We start from the raw sequence: 17,390 nt of genomic DNA on the forward strand, positions 1-17,390 counted from the left end.
ATTGATGCTAAATCTGCAGTGGAAAGTAGGAGCTGCCAAAATATAACTATAACCTTACCAGAGCTTTTATTGGCAGACAATAGCCTATCCAGCTCATCCATAAATATATCTCCCAAGCCCTTTCCTCCTCTGACACGAGAAACCTTGTTAACCAGCCTCTAATCACCCTGACCTTGAGAAGCTCAACCACATTCTTCACCAAGGTTTTGCCTACCTCTCATCACATCCCTAGATGAGGGATATCCTACCCACATCACCCAAAGTAATGTTTCACCACCCACCCAACCAACATAATATCCTTATCCATCCCTACTCCAATCCTGTACTTCATGGGTTATCCTTGGTGGACGACTCAGGTGCAAGACCTCTCCCATACATCCACCAACTACTTCCTACTACAGTCCAGTTACAGGCATTTCCTAACTAATGAAGGGCAGGACCACATGTGAAAGCAGCCATGTTATACGTGAGCTATGCTGCAATCACTGCATATCATTCTCTATGCAGGAGTGACGAGTAATCAGCTAACCACTCGCATGAATTGTCTCTCCAGTATATCCTGCTCTCGCAATCCCCCTGACCTAAAGTCCACTAACTTGTTCTTCTCTGCCTCACCTTATCTGTCTTGTCATCTCTGCACAATTCACATCCCCACATTGCCTTCAGCACATATCGCCTCTGGCCGCTATAATCAAGCCAGCCCATGTACCTGCCAGCCCTCCCTCCCACATTCCTAGCTGGCAAACCATTTCCCCTCCCTCCCAGTTATTAGCACTCACCTCCACTCCCTTTCCCTGCCTTTCACCTTCCTTTCTCCCTACCCATCCCACCTGACACTATACCCTCCACAACCAGTCCATCTGCCAAAAAATAATGTTTGAGCTGTTATTCCAGCTAGCACCACATAGGGGCATAAGAGGTGTGTGTGTGTGTGTGTGTGTGTGTGGGGGGGGGGGGGGGGTGCGCACCCATATGTGTTGAACACACACGCCTATCGATAACTCCACACTGCTTCTTTTCGGTGAGTAGTTGCCTTTAATCGAAAAGTATATAAAGATGATTCCATTGCTATCTTCGTGTTACTAAAATAAGTAATGTTGCTGCCCGAGTTAATAAGACTATACAACATGAACCCATTGACAGAATCTGTATTCAGGGTACTCACATGGGCTCAAAAAAATGAACATTACAGAATATATATCTGAAGTATGTATCAGCTGCAAATCCAATAATAAAGGATATAGTTTAAAGCTTCATTAAATCGAACTTAAGAATAGTTGATGGGAGAAAATGACCTTGATGAAGGAGTTGCTACAGAAGGGAAACATAAAGTAAGAAAAAAAAAAAGATGGAAACTGAACTAAATTCTACTGAATGTAAGACTTTAAACACAGCACCACTGAGTTGTATCCATATATATGTCTTTCCATATCTGCTCTTTTTCCAATTATGCTTTTCTTCTCTTTTTCCAAATATGTTTTTCTTCACTACATATGGTTCTTTTTCATATATTAGTGTTTACCATGTATCTGTTTTTTTCAGATCATCCAAAAAGAATGACAGAGTTTAGTTGTTAATTCCTTAATTTTTCTTAGTATGTCCCTGAAGCATTAGTTATTACTGCTTCGAGAAGATCTTTCTTCATCTCTTATTATTTACATTTATTATAAGTCACTGGCAAGTATGAGAATCATCATGAACACATTAATCACTATAATAATTGTTTTAAAGAATGGATTTGCTTTGGAATCAAGTTTGACCATTCATTACAAGAAAGAAAATCACTGGAGTGAGTAAATCTATTCACAAATCACATATAGGCCCTTGGGGATGATTTTCCTCACATTTATTATTCACTATTCTACAAATTATTGTATCTGAACATTCTCATGAGGCTCCTAGCTATTTAAATACCATGTTGTTTCAATATGAGGCTGGTTAGGCCAGCAGTTAGAACAGTGGAAATTATTCAAACAATGCAGTTACACTGTGTGAATAGTGACGGTTTAGAATTGATAAGGAACCCACCATTACAAACTTTAAGAAAAATTAAACAAAATATGAATATTAAGGAGATATGAGGAGTTTCCTCACTTTAAGAGTTGGAAAATGAAAAAAGGTGGACTTTCTTGGTGTTGCATGGACTCCGCAATATATGTGTGTGTGTGTGTGAAAGGGGGGGGGGGCATGTGTGTGCGCACAGAGCAGAGGGGGGAGGGAGGAGACGTGATGACCAAGAAATAAAAGGAAAGGGTGAGTACAGAACAGAGGAAAGCTGAAATAATCAATGAAAAGAATGGCCAGACAAGCTGTTGGCACAAGGTTCAACTACACTATAGGCCCTTCATCTGCATGAGACAAACACTAATGGTAGAACAAATCCTTACCTGACTTTTCATAATAATTTTGAGTTTATTCATCAGTGAAGTTACCGCAGACAGCATGGAGTATGGAATATTTTGCGAGTTGAATTACTGGTTACCAAGAACCCTTCAAACGGAAATGTCTACTACATGCATCATCCTTTCTATGTAGATTCTTTCCTTTGGTATTGGAGGGGGAAAAAAAGTAATGACTTTAAACATGCAAATGTTCTGCTTGCCATTCACATTATTTCCTCTTCCAATTGAGAAAGCTAGATACATCTTAAAACCAACACATTACTTTCACATAAAAAGGCAAACTTGCACAGTGCAGAGGAAGAAACGTATCAAAAGATCATCCATTGATATTTTATTAATTTATACTTGTGCAATTATTTTTTATATCATGGCTATTTCTTCTGCCTTTATTGTTAAATTCGGTCAGTGGGCTCATAAAACAGAGAGGGTATTTAATAAATGGAAGTGGCCAAGTGTATTTTAATGGTAGTATTTTAACAAATGACCCAGATCTGGAAATTCTGCAGTCAGTCTGAAACTGATAAAGACCTGTGTGTGTTTTATCACACAAATCTATTTTTAATACTTTAAACAGTCACAATGTAGAATTCCAAAACAATTAATGAAAAGCCAGATGGAAATTCAATTATACCAGCCACAAAGCAGCACAATATTTGAAATAATATGAAATAAAGTTTTTATGACTGAGTCGGAACAGGCCTGTTCATTTAGCTGGACATGAACCTTTGAAATCAAGCTGCTGAGTATTTTCAGCTCTTTTTATTGTACCTGTGCAAGTGTCAGAAAAGTCTAACATACCTCCACCTGAGCTGAGCATATTTTCACTAAAGGGAACAAAATTGAAGAATATCTTGTCTTAACTAGCAATTCCAGGAACATAACTTTTTTTTCATTCTGTCAATTCTTTTCAGTGCATAAATAATTCATATTCTGTCAGTTTAATAAAACCATTTTCTCATTTATTATAATTGTTTCTGTTTGAAATATTAGGGCAAGGTTCGTAGAAGCTGTAACACACTGTTCCAAGGATTAACTGGATAAATATGCATATTAAACTAGATTCAAATTAAAGACTTAAAACAATTGTGAAATTTTTTTAATAAAAGTTACATTCACAGCCATATTAATACTCATCACTATTTCACAATAGACTAGAGTAGTTGTTTCAGTTTTTATGTAAAGTTTAGAACGAAGTTTCTAAAAACAATGTAACTTTTGTAAAGTTAATATAGTTATCCTAAAACAGTTACAGCATATACAAAAGGCACAAATAAACCATTCAAAATAAAAACAGCCTTTGAAAATAATCTTTACAAACAGCACCTGTTCAAATTAAGTTATTTGTATTGCACAGTTGTGGGTCACTTGCAACCCATTCAATCTTTCTCCTGTTATAACAGTTCACAGAGCCGAGATAAAAGAAATGTTACTGCATACCAGTCCATTCTCCACCCATTACAGATAATACTTTTGTAGCTGGTGGCTGCATTCATCACCATTGTGCACAATATCTCCAGAAGAATGAAGTCTGATGGATCATTCAAGTAACTTTACCTCTTTTCTTTTTCAATCTTCGCATGTTCAAGCACCCACAACAAGTCCATCTTCATTTAGGAAACTTGAAAACACTTTTCTTGGTAGATTTGCTTTCAACTGGCTGGAAAAGAAGTGAACTTTAGTATTCTCTGTTACACAAACATAAAACTTAATAACTAATGAACTGCATAATATTTGACAAAATGTGATGTTTAACATTGTTATGGAACTATAATGTTTGTAAGTACTGTATATACCATTTTCAGTTCTGCCACTTTCTTTTTCAGTATCTTGGCTACTCATTTTCTGATAATAGTAGATCCTATTCATTAATAGTTATCGCAGATTATTACACAAACTAAATTACAGGTGGTTAACAAGCACACTGACATGGAAAACGAATGTTGAATGCTCTAACAGTACACCCCTGGACTGTTCGAGCAAGAAATACGCTGGGAGAAACTGAAGAATCACAAATGCTGAGTGATTTATAATTACTGAGGGAAATACAGGGTTTTTGGAAATTTTAGTGCAAGAGGAACACAAAATGATGGAAAGCACTTGAAAACAACTAAATTTAATAATCAATACACAATACTAATCGATCTATCATAAAAACTGCAAAGGCTTTTTCCTTCTTATACAGATATTATTAGTTGTTCCTTACATACATTCTTGTCCTGGGCCAAGGAAGGAGGAAAGAAAAGTAGAAATAGCTTCAGACAAAATGTGAAATGCACTTTACTGTTCACAGCACATCATTAATGTATAATACTCTAAAATTCCGAATCATAGTACACTGTACTCACCACAGCCACTGGAGTGTACATTTGGGTCTCTGCGTGGTTTGTGTGTGAATGTTTGTAGTTTTACTAGAAAAGAGCAAGAGCACAAAAACTAGTGCAAATATGTTTTTTTGTATATGTTTCTATGCTCCACACGTCAAGTCTGCTATAGGTAAGTGGTTGCCTTTCTCTTAATTTATGAACATTGGATAATTAGGTTTTTATATATGTGATAGGGGTTCCACAATGCTTCAGCTGCCCACTGGTAATGTTTTAAATGAAAAAGCTGAAAAATATTTACTTTTGGATGAAACTCCTCATCATAATTATTATGTGTAACTTTTCAAGCACAAGCAATAAGCATAAAGTATGTAGTAGAGTCCAATTTGTATTCATGGACATGTACATAACAAATCACTACTCACATAACAGCAAAAGTACTGCAAAGCAGACAGATGTACAAAAAGAAACAGGATGATAACAAATATCTGTTAACAATAGAACTATCTGGAGTATCTGTTAACAATACAACTATCTGGAGTTTGATTACACAGTACAGTTTCGATATTTTTAACACAAGGTTGCTTTAGTCCCCCTGTTATGTCTTCCTTAAGGTCATACACGTAATAAACTTTGTTTATTGCACATTTAAAAAATGTAACAAGAGCAATATTACCTTATAAAAATGTGTATTTTAAACAATGTTAGCAATTATTTCTCTCATCAACTGTGAATCAAATAAAATTTTTATATGACAGCATTACTTACATAATAAGAATCCCTAGCCACAATTTATACAGCAGTGTTTACATTGTAAAAACTGACACTGATAAATTTAAATTAAGAAACTTCATCAAAGAATACACAGTGGCACATAAGTGTGTAATTTTCTGGAACAACGAATGTTAAGTAAAGGCAGTGAGAGGGAGATGGAGCACAACAATGAAGTAGGAAATGCGACAAGAGAGGGTAAAGTTAAGAAAATGATGATAAGTACCTAAAATTACATATGAGACACAGTAATCAAATCAGGAAAAAACAACAAAAAAAGGCCCTGGTTGAGTGTGAATGGAATTCTGAAGAAATATGAAGTGCAAATTCGAACCGTGGAAAATTCAGGATGGAACATAGCTATATAATGAAAAGAATAGTTGCTATTCACCATATAACAGAGATATGATATAGCAGTGCCTGCATTATTCTGATGACAATGCAATGAGGTGACCACAGCTTGTTACGAAACATCTCAATTGAATTCGCAATTGTGAATAATGACTACCATCAGCTGTAGAATGGAATGATGACAATGAAAATTTGTGCCAGACCGGGACTCGAACTCAGATTTCCCGCTTATTGCGAGCAGTCGCCTTACTGTTTGGCTATCCGTGCATGACTCGCGGCCAGAACTAAACTTGGTTGACGCTTGGTTGACGACATATGAAAGTTTTGGTCTGAACGTGAGTTGTGCAGGGACAGCCAAATGGTAAGGCGACCACTCGCGATAAGTGAGAAATCCGGGTTCGAGTACCAGTCTAGCAAAAATGTTCATTGTTGTCATTCCATTCTACAGCTGATGGTACTCATTATTCGCAATTGTGAATTCATTTGACATATAGCAGAGATGCTAAGTCGCAGAAAGGCACAACAAAAACACTGTCCGAAAGTTAGCTTTCAGCCATCAAAGCCTTTGTCACAAAAATAGTAGCAACCAACCAACCATCCCCTCACGCGCATGCGCACACACAGTCTCTACAGTCTCTAGCAGCTGGAGCCAGACTGAAAGCAGTAGTACATTATGGAGGAGGCAACCGGATAGGAATAAGGAGGAGGCTGGGGCAGGGAGGTGGAGGGATATCATTATAGGTGTGGAGAACAGTAAATCACTGCTGCCAGCATTCATGGATGAGGTGAAGAGTAGGGCAGCTAGGTGCAGTCGGCAGGTTAGGTGGAGAGTAGGTGAGAGAGGGGTAGCTGGAAAGGAGAGTAGTAAAAAGCCTGAGAGCTTTGGTGGAATAGGGGGCTGTTTAGTGTTGGAATGGGAACAGGGAAGGGCCTAGATGGGTTATGACAATGACTAACAAAGGTTGAGGCCAAGCGCAATTCAGAAAAGCTGGTGTTGGCAGGAATGACCCATAAGATACAGGCTGTGAAGCAGTCACTGAAATGAAGGACATCATGTTGGGCGGTGTGCTCAGCAACAAAGAGGTCCAGTTGTTTCATGGCCACAGTTTGTCAGTGGCCATTTATGTGGACAGACAGCTTGTTGGTTGTCATGCTCCCATATAATGCAGCATAGTGGTTGCAGCTTAGCTTGTAGATCACATGCCTGGTTTCACAGGTAGCCCTGCCTTTGATGGGATAGGTGATGTTTGGTAGGTGGTGGTAGGAGGATGTATGGGACAGGTCTTGCATCTAGGTCTATTACAGAGCTGTGAATCATGAGGCAAGGGGCTGGGAGCAAGGAGTTGTGTAGGGATGGACGAAGATATTGGGTAGGTTCAGTGGGTGGCAGAATAACACTGTGGGAGAGGTGGGAAAGATAGCGGGTACGATATTTCTCATTTCATGGCACAATGAGAGGTAGTCAAACCCTTGCGGAAAACTTAATTCTGTTGCTCCAGTTGTGTGTGGTACTGAGTCATGAGGACAATGCTCCTCTGTGGCCGGGTAATGGGCTTCTGGTATTGGATGACTGGAAAGATAAGGCACAAGAAATCTGTCTTTACACAAGGTTGGGAAAGTAATTACGATCGGTAAAGGTCTCAGTGAGACCCTAAGTACAGGGTGAGCACAATGTCTTGCCCTGATTATAATAATTTATTACAGAATAATCGTTCGACATAATTTTCATTTGATGCCATTACATAGGTTAGTGTTACTAGTTTTTTTAAAGACCACTTAAGTTAGTAGACCTCAACGTGTGCTCCCTTGGTAGCTTGGAGAATGATGAGGTGGTATTCCAGTTCCTTCCAGGTGTTTTGTAACATGTGTTCTGTCACAGTACCCATAGCAGTTTGTATCCTAGGCTTCAGTTCGTCGATGTCAGCAACTGGTGTGACGAAGACTCTGTCCCTGATATAGTCCCAGAAAAAAAAGTCAAAGGGCGTAATATCTGGAGAGCGGGGTGGCCAGGGTGTTGGACTGCTCCTTCCAATCCACCGATCTGGAAATGCTTCATTCAGGAAATCACGTACTATCAAAGCCCAGTGGAGGGGGTGCTCCATCTTGCTGGAAAATTATCCATGGCTGATATTCTTCTAATTGTGGGGCAGTGAACTGTTGCAAAAGTCTAAGTAAACGTTAGCGGTAACTTATTTTTCCATGAAAAAAAAAAATGGTCCAAAAACCTTGTTATGCATGCAGCTGCACCAAACATTCACTTTTTCGCTGTCTTGCTGTAACTGTACAGTAGCATGTGGAGACCCTGAACCCCATATACAGACATTAAGCCTATTTACCATTCCACCGACATGAAAGGTGGATTCATTGGTAAAGCATATGCGATTTAAGGATCCTGCAGGAGGGGGGCAGAACACAAGGCACTACGGGCACTCAGGGAGGACCAGGACACAGTGGTCTTGGCAGCGGAGAAAGGGAACGCGACAGTGCTACTTAAATCGGAAAACTATTGGCAAAAAATCGACGCCCTCCTGCAGGATCCTGCCTACAAACGACTAGGGAAGGACTCCACCACAACAGTGACTCACAAGACCGTTGAGATGCTCAACAACTCGGGACTAGAGAAGAATATCATCAGGAAGCTGTACCCGAGGGCACCAGCACCACCACGTCTCTATGGCCTCCCAAAGGTCCACAAAGAAGGCATCCCATTAGAACCTATTTTGAACACTGTTAACTCGCTGACATATAGTATTGCTAAGTATTTATCACAAATGCTAAAACCCTTGATTGGTTATGGTCCACACCATGTGAAAAACTCAGCTGAGTTTGTGAAGGTACTAAAGGGCATGCAGCTGAAATATGAAGACCTGCTAGTTAGCTTCGATGTGACATCCTTATTCACATGAGTACCAATAGAGACTCCCTAGCTTTACTCGAAGAACACTTTGAGGAGGATATCATCAAGCTCTTTCGCCATGTGCTAACCACCACCTATTTCAAATGTGGCAAGTTCTACGAACAGATAGATGGTGTAGCTATGGGCTCCCCCCTAGCACCAGGCATAGCTGACCTATACATGGAGCACTGCGAAAAGCTAGCATGGGACACTGCTAAACACAAGCCAAAAGCCTTCTACAGATACGTTGATGATACTTCTGTAGTTTGGCCACATGGCAGGGACAAACTGATAGAGTTCCATCAACACCTCAATGGTATACATGGAAATATCAAATTTACCATGGAGGTAGAAGAGAACAGAAGCTTACCCTTTCTGAATATCCTGATCACAAGAAACTTGGATGGCACGCAGGGACACACAGTGTACAGAAAGAAAACACACATGGACTTCTGTCTCGCAATTCTGTACTCAACACCTTAGTGCACAGGGCCAGGTCCATCTGTGATAAGGCAAGTTTGCCAGGAGAATTGTAACACCTCATGGACACCTTCAAGAAAAATGGACACAGTGAGACACAAATAAGGAGAGCTCTGAAGACCAACCACAAGAAAAGAGACTGGATGAAGGCGAAGCAATGGGCTGTGCGTTCTTGACATATGCACACCCTCCAATGGCCAAGATCGCGATAATTCTCAAGAAAAATGAAGTGAAGACCGTTTTCCATGCAGCGGGAAAAATCAAAGACCTTCTCAGTTCAACCAAGGATCCACTAGGTCTGACGGCCCCTGGTGTGTACAAGATCGGATGCGAATGTGGGATGCAATATATAGGACAGATGCAGCGTTACATCTCACACCGCCATAATGAACACATCAGGCATGTACGCTTGGGTCAGATCAACAAATCTGCTGTGGCAGAACATAGTATTGACGACAAGCACAACTTCGATTTCGCGGACACAAAGAAAATATGCAGTATAAATGGATTTTGGGACTCAGTAATCCAAGAGTTCATAGAAATATGGTTAAACGGCATCCTAATCAACCGCGACAATGGCTAACATCTCTGCACAGCCTGGGAGCCTGCAATCAGGAAGATCAGAGAAGAGCTTTCCATCCCCGCACATGCCCCCCCTCCCCCTCCCCTTCCCATCCCTCCACCACCACTGGCCGCGTAAGGCACATCAGGTGGTTCCGCGGGCGCGTGACTGGCCTGTCGGTAGGAAGCCGAGAGCGGTCCAGCAGAGATATCAGCCCGTGACCAACGATATCCCATTACTTCGCCTGAAGATGACGGAGACGCATTCCATCAAAATGTTGCTACGAGATGACGATGCTACTCGGCTGACAACCCGTGAAGACCTTTTATAAGCATCCCCTCATGACTCAGTACCACCCAGGACTGAAACAACTGAATTACATTCTCTGTCAGAGTTTCGACTGCATCTCACTGTGCCCTGAAATGGGAAATGTCCTACCCACTATCCTTCCCATCCCTCCCACAGTCGTATTCCACCACCCACTGAACCTACACAAAACCGTCATCCATCTCTACACAAACCCTTGCTCCCAACTGCTTGCCTCATGGCTCACATCCCTGTAACAGACCTAGATGCAAGCACTGTCCCATACATCCTCCTGCCACCACCTACTGTAGTCCTATCACAAACATCACCTACCCCATCAAAGGCAGGGATATCTGTGAAAATAGTCACGTGGTCTACAAGATAAGTTGCAACCGCTGTGCTGCATTCTGTGTGGGCAGGACAGCCTACAAGCTATCTGTCTGCATGAATGGCTACCGACAAACTGTGGCCAAGAAACAATTGGACCACTTTGTTGCTGAGCGCACCGTCTAACATGACGTCCTTCTTTTCAATGACTGCCTCACAGTCTGTGCCATCTTGATCCTTTCCACCAACACCAGCTTTTCTGAGTTGTGCATATGGGAACTCTCCCTGCAATATATCCTATGTTCCTGTAACCCTCCTGGCTTCAACCTTCATTAGTCGTCACCCTAACCCATCTAGCCCCCCCTCTCTGTTCCCATTCCACCAATGCACTCACCTCCCAACAGCATCTAGCTGCCCTACACTCTACCTTGTGTCTGCATGCTGCCAGCAGCACTTTACCATCCCCCTCCAGCTGCCAGAGACAGTGGTTTTTGTGTGTGTGTGTGTGTGTGTGTGTGTTGTCTATATTGGACACTTTCCAATAGTCTTTTTGTTGTGCCTTTCTGCAATTCAGCAACTTTGCTATATTGTGAGTAGCAACTATCCTTTCCGTTATATTGTAATTTTACACCTGCCTTGTATTTAAACATAATTACAATCCTATACTGCATCTAGTATTTTAAGCAAGGTATCATCTTTACTGGACAACGAAACGAGTGTAACACAAGTATCTTGGAATTCTGTTTACGATAGGAGCAGAGTCAACTTATAAAAATTGTATAAAATGTAGATGGTATTCAACATAGATAGTTACCATCACTCTTGATCCAAACAGTATTCTTGCTTTGTCTTCCTCTTGTGGGGACACCCCTTCATCTGTAGCCACCCTGTTCATTTTAATTTGTAATTTTTGCTTGATTGCCTGCATAAAAAGAAATTGTTAATGCTTTAAAAGCATCTGTAACACTGACAAGTGTACAAAATTATTGTAGTAGTAGTAGTAGTAGTAGTAGTAGAAGCAGCAGCAGCAGCAAAAATTTTATTAATCTTCAGATAAATTTTACAAGGATATTGGACAATTCATATTACAATTTAAGAAAAAACAAACATAATAACACCACAGGTATTTAAATACTTAAATGTCTTGTTTAACAAGAATGCTGGGATTTTGTAAGCTTTAATGAACACCTTATTCGGAATTCCTGTGTCCAAAAATGAATAAAAAAACATGGGCTACAAGAGACATTAAATAATGATTACATTATTTAAGAAAGCGGGGAAATAACTTAAGTTACAATATAGACCTAGATCATTCCATTTTTAAATTTAACACTGTACTGTGTGCTACATGAGGCATGAATGCAAACTGCAAACAACAAGGAGTTTATACAGTATACATGTTATAAGAAGAGAGCAAGTAGCTTCAACAGCTAAACCAGGGACACCAATAAAGAAATGGAGGAAAATAGTACAGAGTGGGACTTAAGAACATTGAGGATGGCATTCACTAAACAGCTATCAAAGTCCTATACACAAAGAAGAACTGTAGAGGGGAACATGTTTGGAATTTAAAAGAAAATATGAATTACTGAAAATTCCTTAATAACTTTACAGCAGACAACAGGCACTTATTAGGATGAAAAAGAATATAGCAAAGAGCATACGAAAAAAGAATATAAAAATCCTAATACAGGTTCATTTCAAATGCTGCAAATGAAAGGCAGTTCTCTCAGAAGGCTCTGAAAACATAATGAAATCAAAGAGGTACTGTAAAGATGAATGTTACTAATGAGACCTGGAAATTACTGTAGGCAAATCTAATGTATGGAGATTTACGTTAGAGAAAGAAAGTTTCAAAGCTTACCTTCAAGAAATAGTTCAGGGTACACTTTTACAAGTTCATTTCCAAGTGCAGCCTTTTACCCTCTAATTCTGGTTGCCTGTCCTGTGTCAATATACTAACTTTTTGTACAATTGTCTTCAATATAGCAGTGAATGGTGTGGAAGAGGAACAAGACTGTTATGTCTTATGGTCTTTTTTGCTTAAATACAGGGTGATTATAATTAAAGTTAAACTTTCAAAACGTTGTAGAAATAACACCATCGGTCAGAATAACATCAAATTGCAACGGAATATTATCGGAGGAGGATAATAAGGCATGGCAGAAGAAAAAAAATAGTGTGAAAATTAATCAATAGATGGCATTGTATGGGTCAGAATACGTAAATGAAAACACCTGTGCACAACCCACTGAACTTGGTATAAACGCTCTGGGTACACAGCTTTTCTCCTTTCACGTCTGCGACATTTGCCACGATTGTCTCGATGCAGGATCGTGCTCTGCTTGTAAAGCTGTATTCCAAGAATGATTGTGCACATGTTGCTCTGCAGAAAATGATTCAGAAATTCGAAAAGACAGGTTCTTTTGGTGTGCAACCTGGTAGAGGGAGTAAACGAATTGATTCCACGTCAGTGGAAGCAGTGGCCACAGCAATGCAGGAGGAGAAGAGTGGTGGTGTGCAAACATGTAGTGCACAGAGAATTGCTCGAACATTGGACATACCCACGAGCACAGTGCGTAAAATCCTACAAAACATCCTTCTTTGCTATCCATTGAAAATTAGCCAAGGGCATGAGTTGCTTCCTGTTGACCTACCAGCAAGAGAGACCTTTGCTTTAGAATTTCTTGCTCACGTGGACGTGAACAATAATTGGTTATGGAAGATTTTGTGGACACGAAGCCCACTTCCATCTGACAGGATATGTCAATACACAGAATTATCGAATATGGGCAACGGAAAATTCACACGCAAATAAACCAGTACCACTTCACCCTGAAAAAGTCACTTGGTGGTGTGAGTTTATGGCATCATTTATCATAGGGCCATATTTTTTTTTTTTTTTTTTTTTGGAAGAGACAGCTGCTTCCGGTCCTGTTGCTTGTACTGTCACTGGTAAGCGCTACGAGTGTCTTTTGTGCAACCACGTCATTCCAGCTCTCCAACAGTGTGGAGATGGCGCACCTCTGCACACTACAAATCCATTTAAGCAGCTACTGAAGCGCCATTTCAGAAATGCTAGAATTATCTGTTGCCATGTCTCTGCAGCCTGGCGCCGCGGTCACCTGATCTTAATCTGTGTGACTCCTGGCTGTGAGGCTATCGGAAAGATGCTGTGTTCAGTGTTCTGATTATAAACTTAGCTGCATTGAAGGCATGCATTGTGAAACATATTCTGAACATGACCCTGGAAACACTTTGATCAGTTGTGGAACATGCTGTTTCTCAGTTTCAACTTGTTGCAGAAAATGGTGGAGAGCATACTGAACACATTCTGCGCCAGTCACACAGAAATTAATAGTCCAATTTGATTTTCACTGACGCTTTTTATGCAGTATTTGGCATCAGGCTGATTAAAAACCAATTTTTTCTATTCAATGTGATGTGACCTTGCCATGGTGGATGGGATTACATAACTAAGAGTATCACACCTGTACACCCATGCACATCGAGTAGTACAGTTTGTTTAATGTCAAACGTACACCTTCGCCATTGCTGTATGGTTCATTTGTCATTTGTAGTCTACCACTATTAAATTGTGATGCTTACAGTGCCATCTATTGCTACGTTTTGAAACTATTTATTTTTCTTCTGCCATACGTTTTCCCCCTTCTCCGATAACATTCTGTTGCAATTTGACATTCTGACCAGTGGGGTTATTTCTACAGCGGTTTGAAAGTTTAACTTTAATTATAAGCACCCTGTATATTGCACTGGCTTAGTCACTTTAATTTTGTGGATCATCATCTACTCCATGGAAAAAAGACATTTCCAACTCCAATTGGGGTGTGCTGCCCTTTAGATCACATAACATCAACAGATACGAAGAAAGTTAATTGGAAAAAGAAAACATTACATGGTAAGCACCCGTATCATCTAACACAGCCACACATCGATCAAGACGCATCCAACACATGGCTAAGAAAAGGCAATATATACAGTGAGACAGAAGGATTCATGATTGCAATACAGTATCAAACAATAAACACCAGATATTACAGCAAACATATTATTAAAGATCCCAATACCACGACAGATAAATGCAGACTTTGCAAACAACAAATAGAAACAGTAGATCACATCACAAGCAGATGTACAATACTAGAAAATACAGAATACCCCAGAAGACATGACAATGTAGCAAAAATAATACATCAACAACTTGCCATACAACGTAAACTAATAAAATAACACATTTCCACATACAAGTATGCACTACAAAATGTACTGGAGAATGATGAATACAAATTATACTGGAACAGAACCATTATAACAGATAAAACAACACCACATAACAAACCCAACATCATACTCACCAATAAAAAGAAGAAATTAACATAACTAATCGAAATATCCATACCCAATACAACAAATATACAGAAGAAAACAGGAGAAAAAATTGAAAAATACATCCAACTGGCTGAGGAAGTCACGGACATGTGGCATCAGGATAAAGTTGACATTATACCAATTATACTATCAACTACAGGAGTCATACCACACAATATCCACCAGTACATCAACGTAATACAGCTACATCCAAACGTATATATACAACTACAGAAATCTGTAATTATTGATACATGTTCAATTACCCGAAAGTTCCTAAATGCAATGTAACATATACTGTACAGTTAAAAGGAAGTCACGCTTGATCAAGGTCCGTGTCACTTTCCTGTTTTAACCAGACATAACGTCTGAGAAAGGAAAGAAATAATAATAGAAATGAGGAGGAGAGGGCAAAGAAAAATGATCTACTCAGAAAATAGAATATTTGCAGCACAAACAGTGAGTTGTAATTTACAGCACAAAGAGCACATTTTGTGTGTGTGTGTTGGCAGCACTGGAATTTTGCTCCTGAAGAGGAGTATTAGCTGCTTGCTTTTTCTCTTTGTAAATACATAAAATAATTTTAATTTTTATAGCAATTTACAACTTATCATCCATACCTGAGAAAGAATAACTCTCCTACTATCACTTTTCATAGCCAGCAATAAATCCAGCCATGTCCAAGTCACATTATGATATTCCAGAGTTGGAATGACCAAGCTGAAATCTCTAATGTCTTCCAAATTTTTATCCTTATTGCCTTTATAGCTCACCCTTACTGGCACTTCTGGTATCTTTATGTAAATAAATAATTTATTTTTCTCAGCTCGCTCCTGTAAAAATAAATGCCATCTTTATTAGAGTAACTATGTGTGAGAGGGAACAGAGATTCTCAAATGTTTGCTGTCACAACCCAACATGAGAGAACCGGTTTTGTAGAAACAGAGATTCGGAGCACTACAGCTTAGTTCTGCTTGGAACACAAATAATGCAAGGCATAAAGGTAGTCACTTACCATACAGCTTGTTACTGAGCTTTCAGACAACTCTCTCTCTCTCTCTCTCTCTCTCTCTCTCTCTCCCCCCCCCTCCACTGGTCCAGATGTGTGCATCAGTGTGTGTGTGTGTGTGGGGGGGGGGGGGGGAATTTTCATTTTTTTTGCTCTGTTGTAGTACACTGTCCAAAACCTCAGCAAGTTTTCAGTCTTACATATGAGCCTGCTGTCCACTCCACATTTCAGCTACATGGTAAGTGGTTATCTTTACTGTCACCATTATTAACATCTATAATGGAATAGTCCTTGTCATGAAATTGCACCCATTTAAGCCATATAAATAAGCACTACTGTTCACTGATATTTATATATGAAATTTTTATTATCAAACTGCTCCTAGAAAGCAGACAGCAAGTGCTGTTGCTGCTGTAGTCATCAGTCCAAACACTGGTTTGATGTAACTCTTCACACTTACATATCTTGTGCAAATATTTTCACTCGTGTATAACTACTACCAGGTACACTCACTTTAACCTGCTTACTTCAGTCATGCCTTCATGTGCCTCTAAAAATTTGATGCTGAACCGTTCCCCCCATTATCAAATTAAATACTCCTTGATGTATTCTATAAATGCCTCAATGTATCCTATAAACCTATCTTTTCAGTTAATAAAGTTTTGCCACAAAGTTTTCCCCCCTCATTCAATTCAGTACAGATTCATTTGTTACTCAATCTATGTAACCATCAGCATTCTTCTGGAGCACCATATTTCAGGAGATTCTGTTCTCATCTTGTGTAAAATGTTTACCACTAATATTTCACTTCAATTTAAAGCAGAACCATTCATGTTCAAATTTATTTGTCAGATTTGCTCTTTTCTACTCGGGCTTGTTAACAAGCTTGTACAAGTACCTACAAAGTTTGTCAATTTAACCTCACTTTTGAAGCAGATGCTGTTCGTGTCCTGAACTATTCTAAATAAAGTTAGAATGGCTATCAATGCAGACAAAGTGGTTCTCACATTGACTTTAACACTGTGTATAAAGAAGATAAAGACAACAAAACACTGGCCTGGGGAATGGTTAAAATTGAAAGAGAAATGTACCCATGAAAATCGCTTAGGGGAATTTACTCAGAACCTGATGGTTACATCAACTTTCTCTGAATGGACCGTCAATCTTTTAGTAACTGATTTACTCTGCTCTCACACTGAAAAAGAAAACACAAGTATGTGGAAATTTATTCTCTTCTATGTTTATTCTCTTCTACTTGGTTATTTAATGACAGTTCATTACCACAAGGAAGAACAGGAGAGCTTCAGTTTTTATTTTTGTGCCCTCTTGCTTGTATGTTGTGCATATAAGATTGATTTACTTTTTAATCTCTTCCTGGGTAATATATGGTTGGGAAAGACAACACACCTCTACTCTTTTGGTAATTGCCAGTGCCATTTTGTTTTATCCTTGAAAGCAGTTTCCATAGTTGTGATACAGCGAGATAAACAGAAATAATACTCTTTTTCACTAAAGATGCACAGTGAAACACTGACACAAATATCTGCCATTTTGTAAAACCTGATGTCAATCAAAC

At 39.4% G+C, this 17,390-nt stretch overlaps 1 protein-coding gene across 1 annotated transcript in view; it reads right to left on the reverse strand.

Annotated features, from left to right (window-relative positions):
• Window positions 1–3,521: 3,521 nt before the first annotated feature.
• LOC126199286 (protein KIAA0100) overlaps window positions 3,522–17,390 on the reverse strand; it is a 340,503-nt gene continuing 326,634 nt past the window's right edge. The window contains exons 37-39 of the mRNA XM_049936105.1: window positions 15,426–15,638; window positions 11,231–11,338; window positions 3,522–4,059 (exon numbers count right to left, since the gene is read on the reverse strand). Of these exons, the coding sequence (XP_049792062.1) occupies window positions 4,009–4,059; window positions 11,231–11,338; window positions 15,426–15,638 (372 nt within the window). The 3' untranslated portion in view covers window positions 3,522–4,008. The remainder of the gene's footprint in view (window positions 4,060–11,230; window positions 11,339–15,425; window positions 15,639–17,390) is intronic.

This window comes from Schistocerca nitens, chromosome 1 (genome assembly GCF_023898315.1).
Source record: "Schistocerca nitens isolate TAMUIC-IGC-003100 chromosome 1, iqSchNite1.1, whole genome shotgun sequence".
Taxonomy (NCBI): Eukaryota; Metazoa; Arthropoda; class Insecta; order Orthoptera; family Acrididae; genus Schistocerca; species Schistocerca nitens.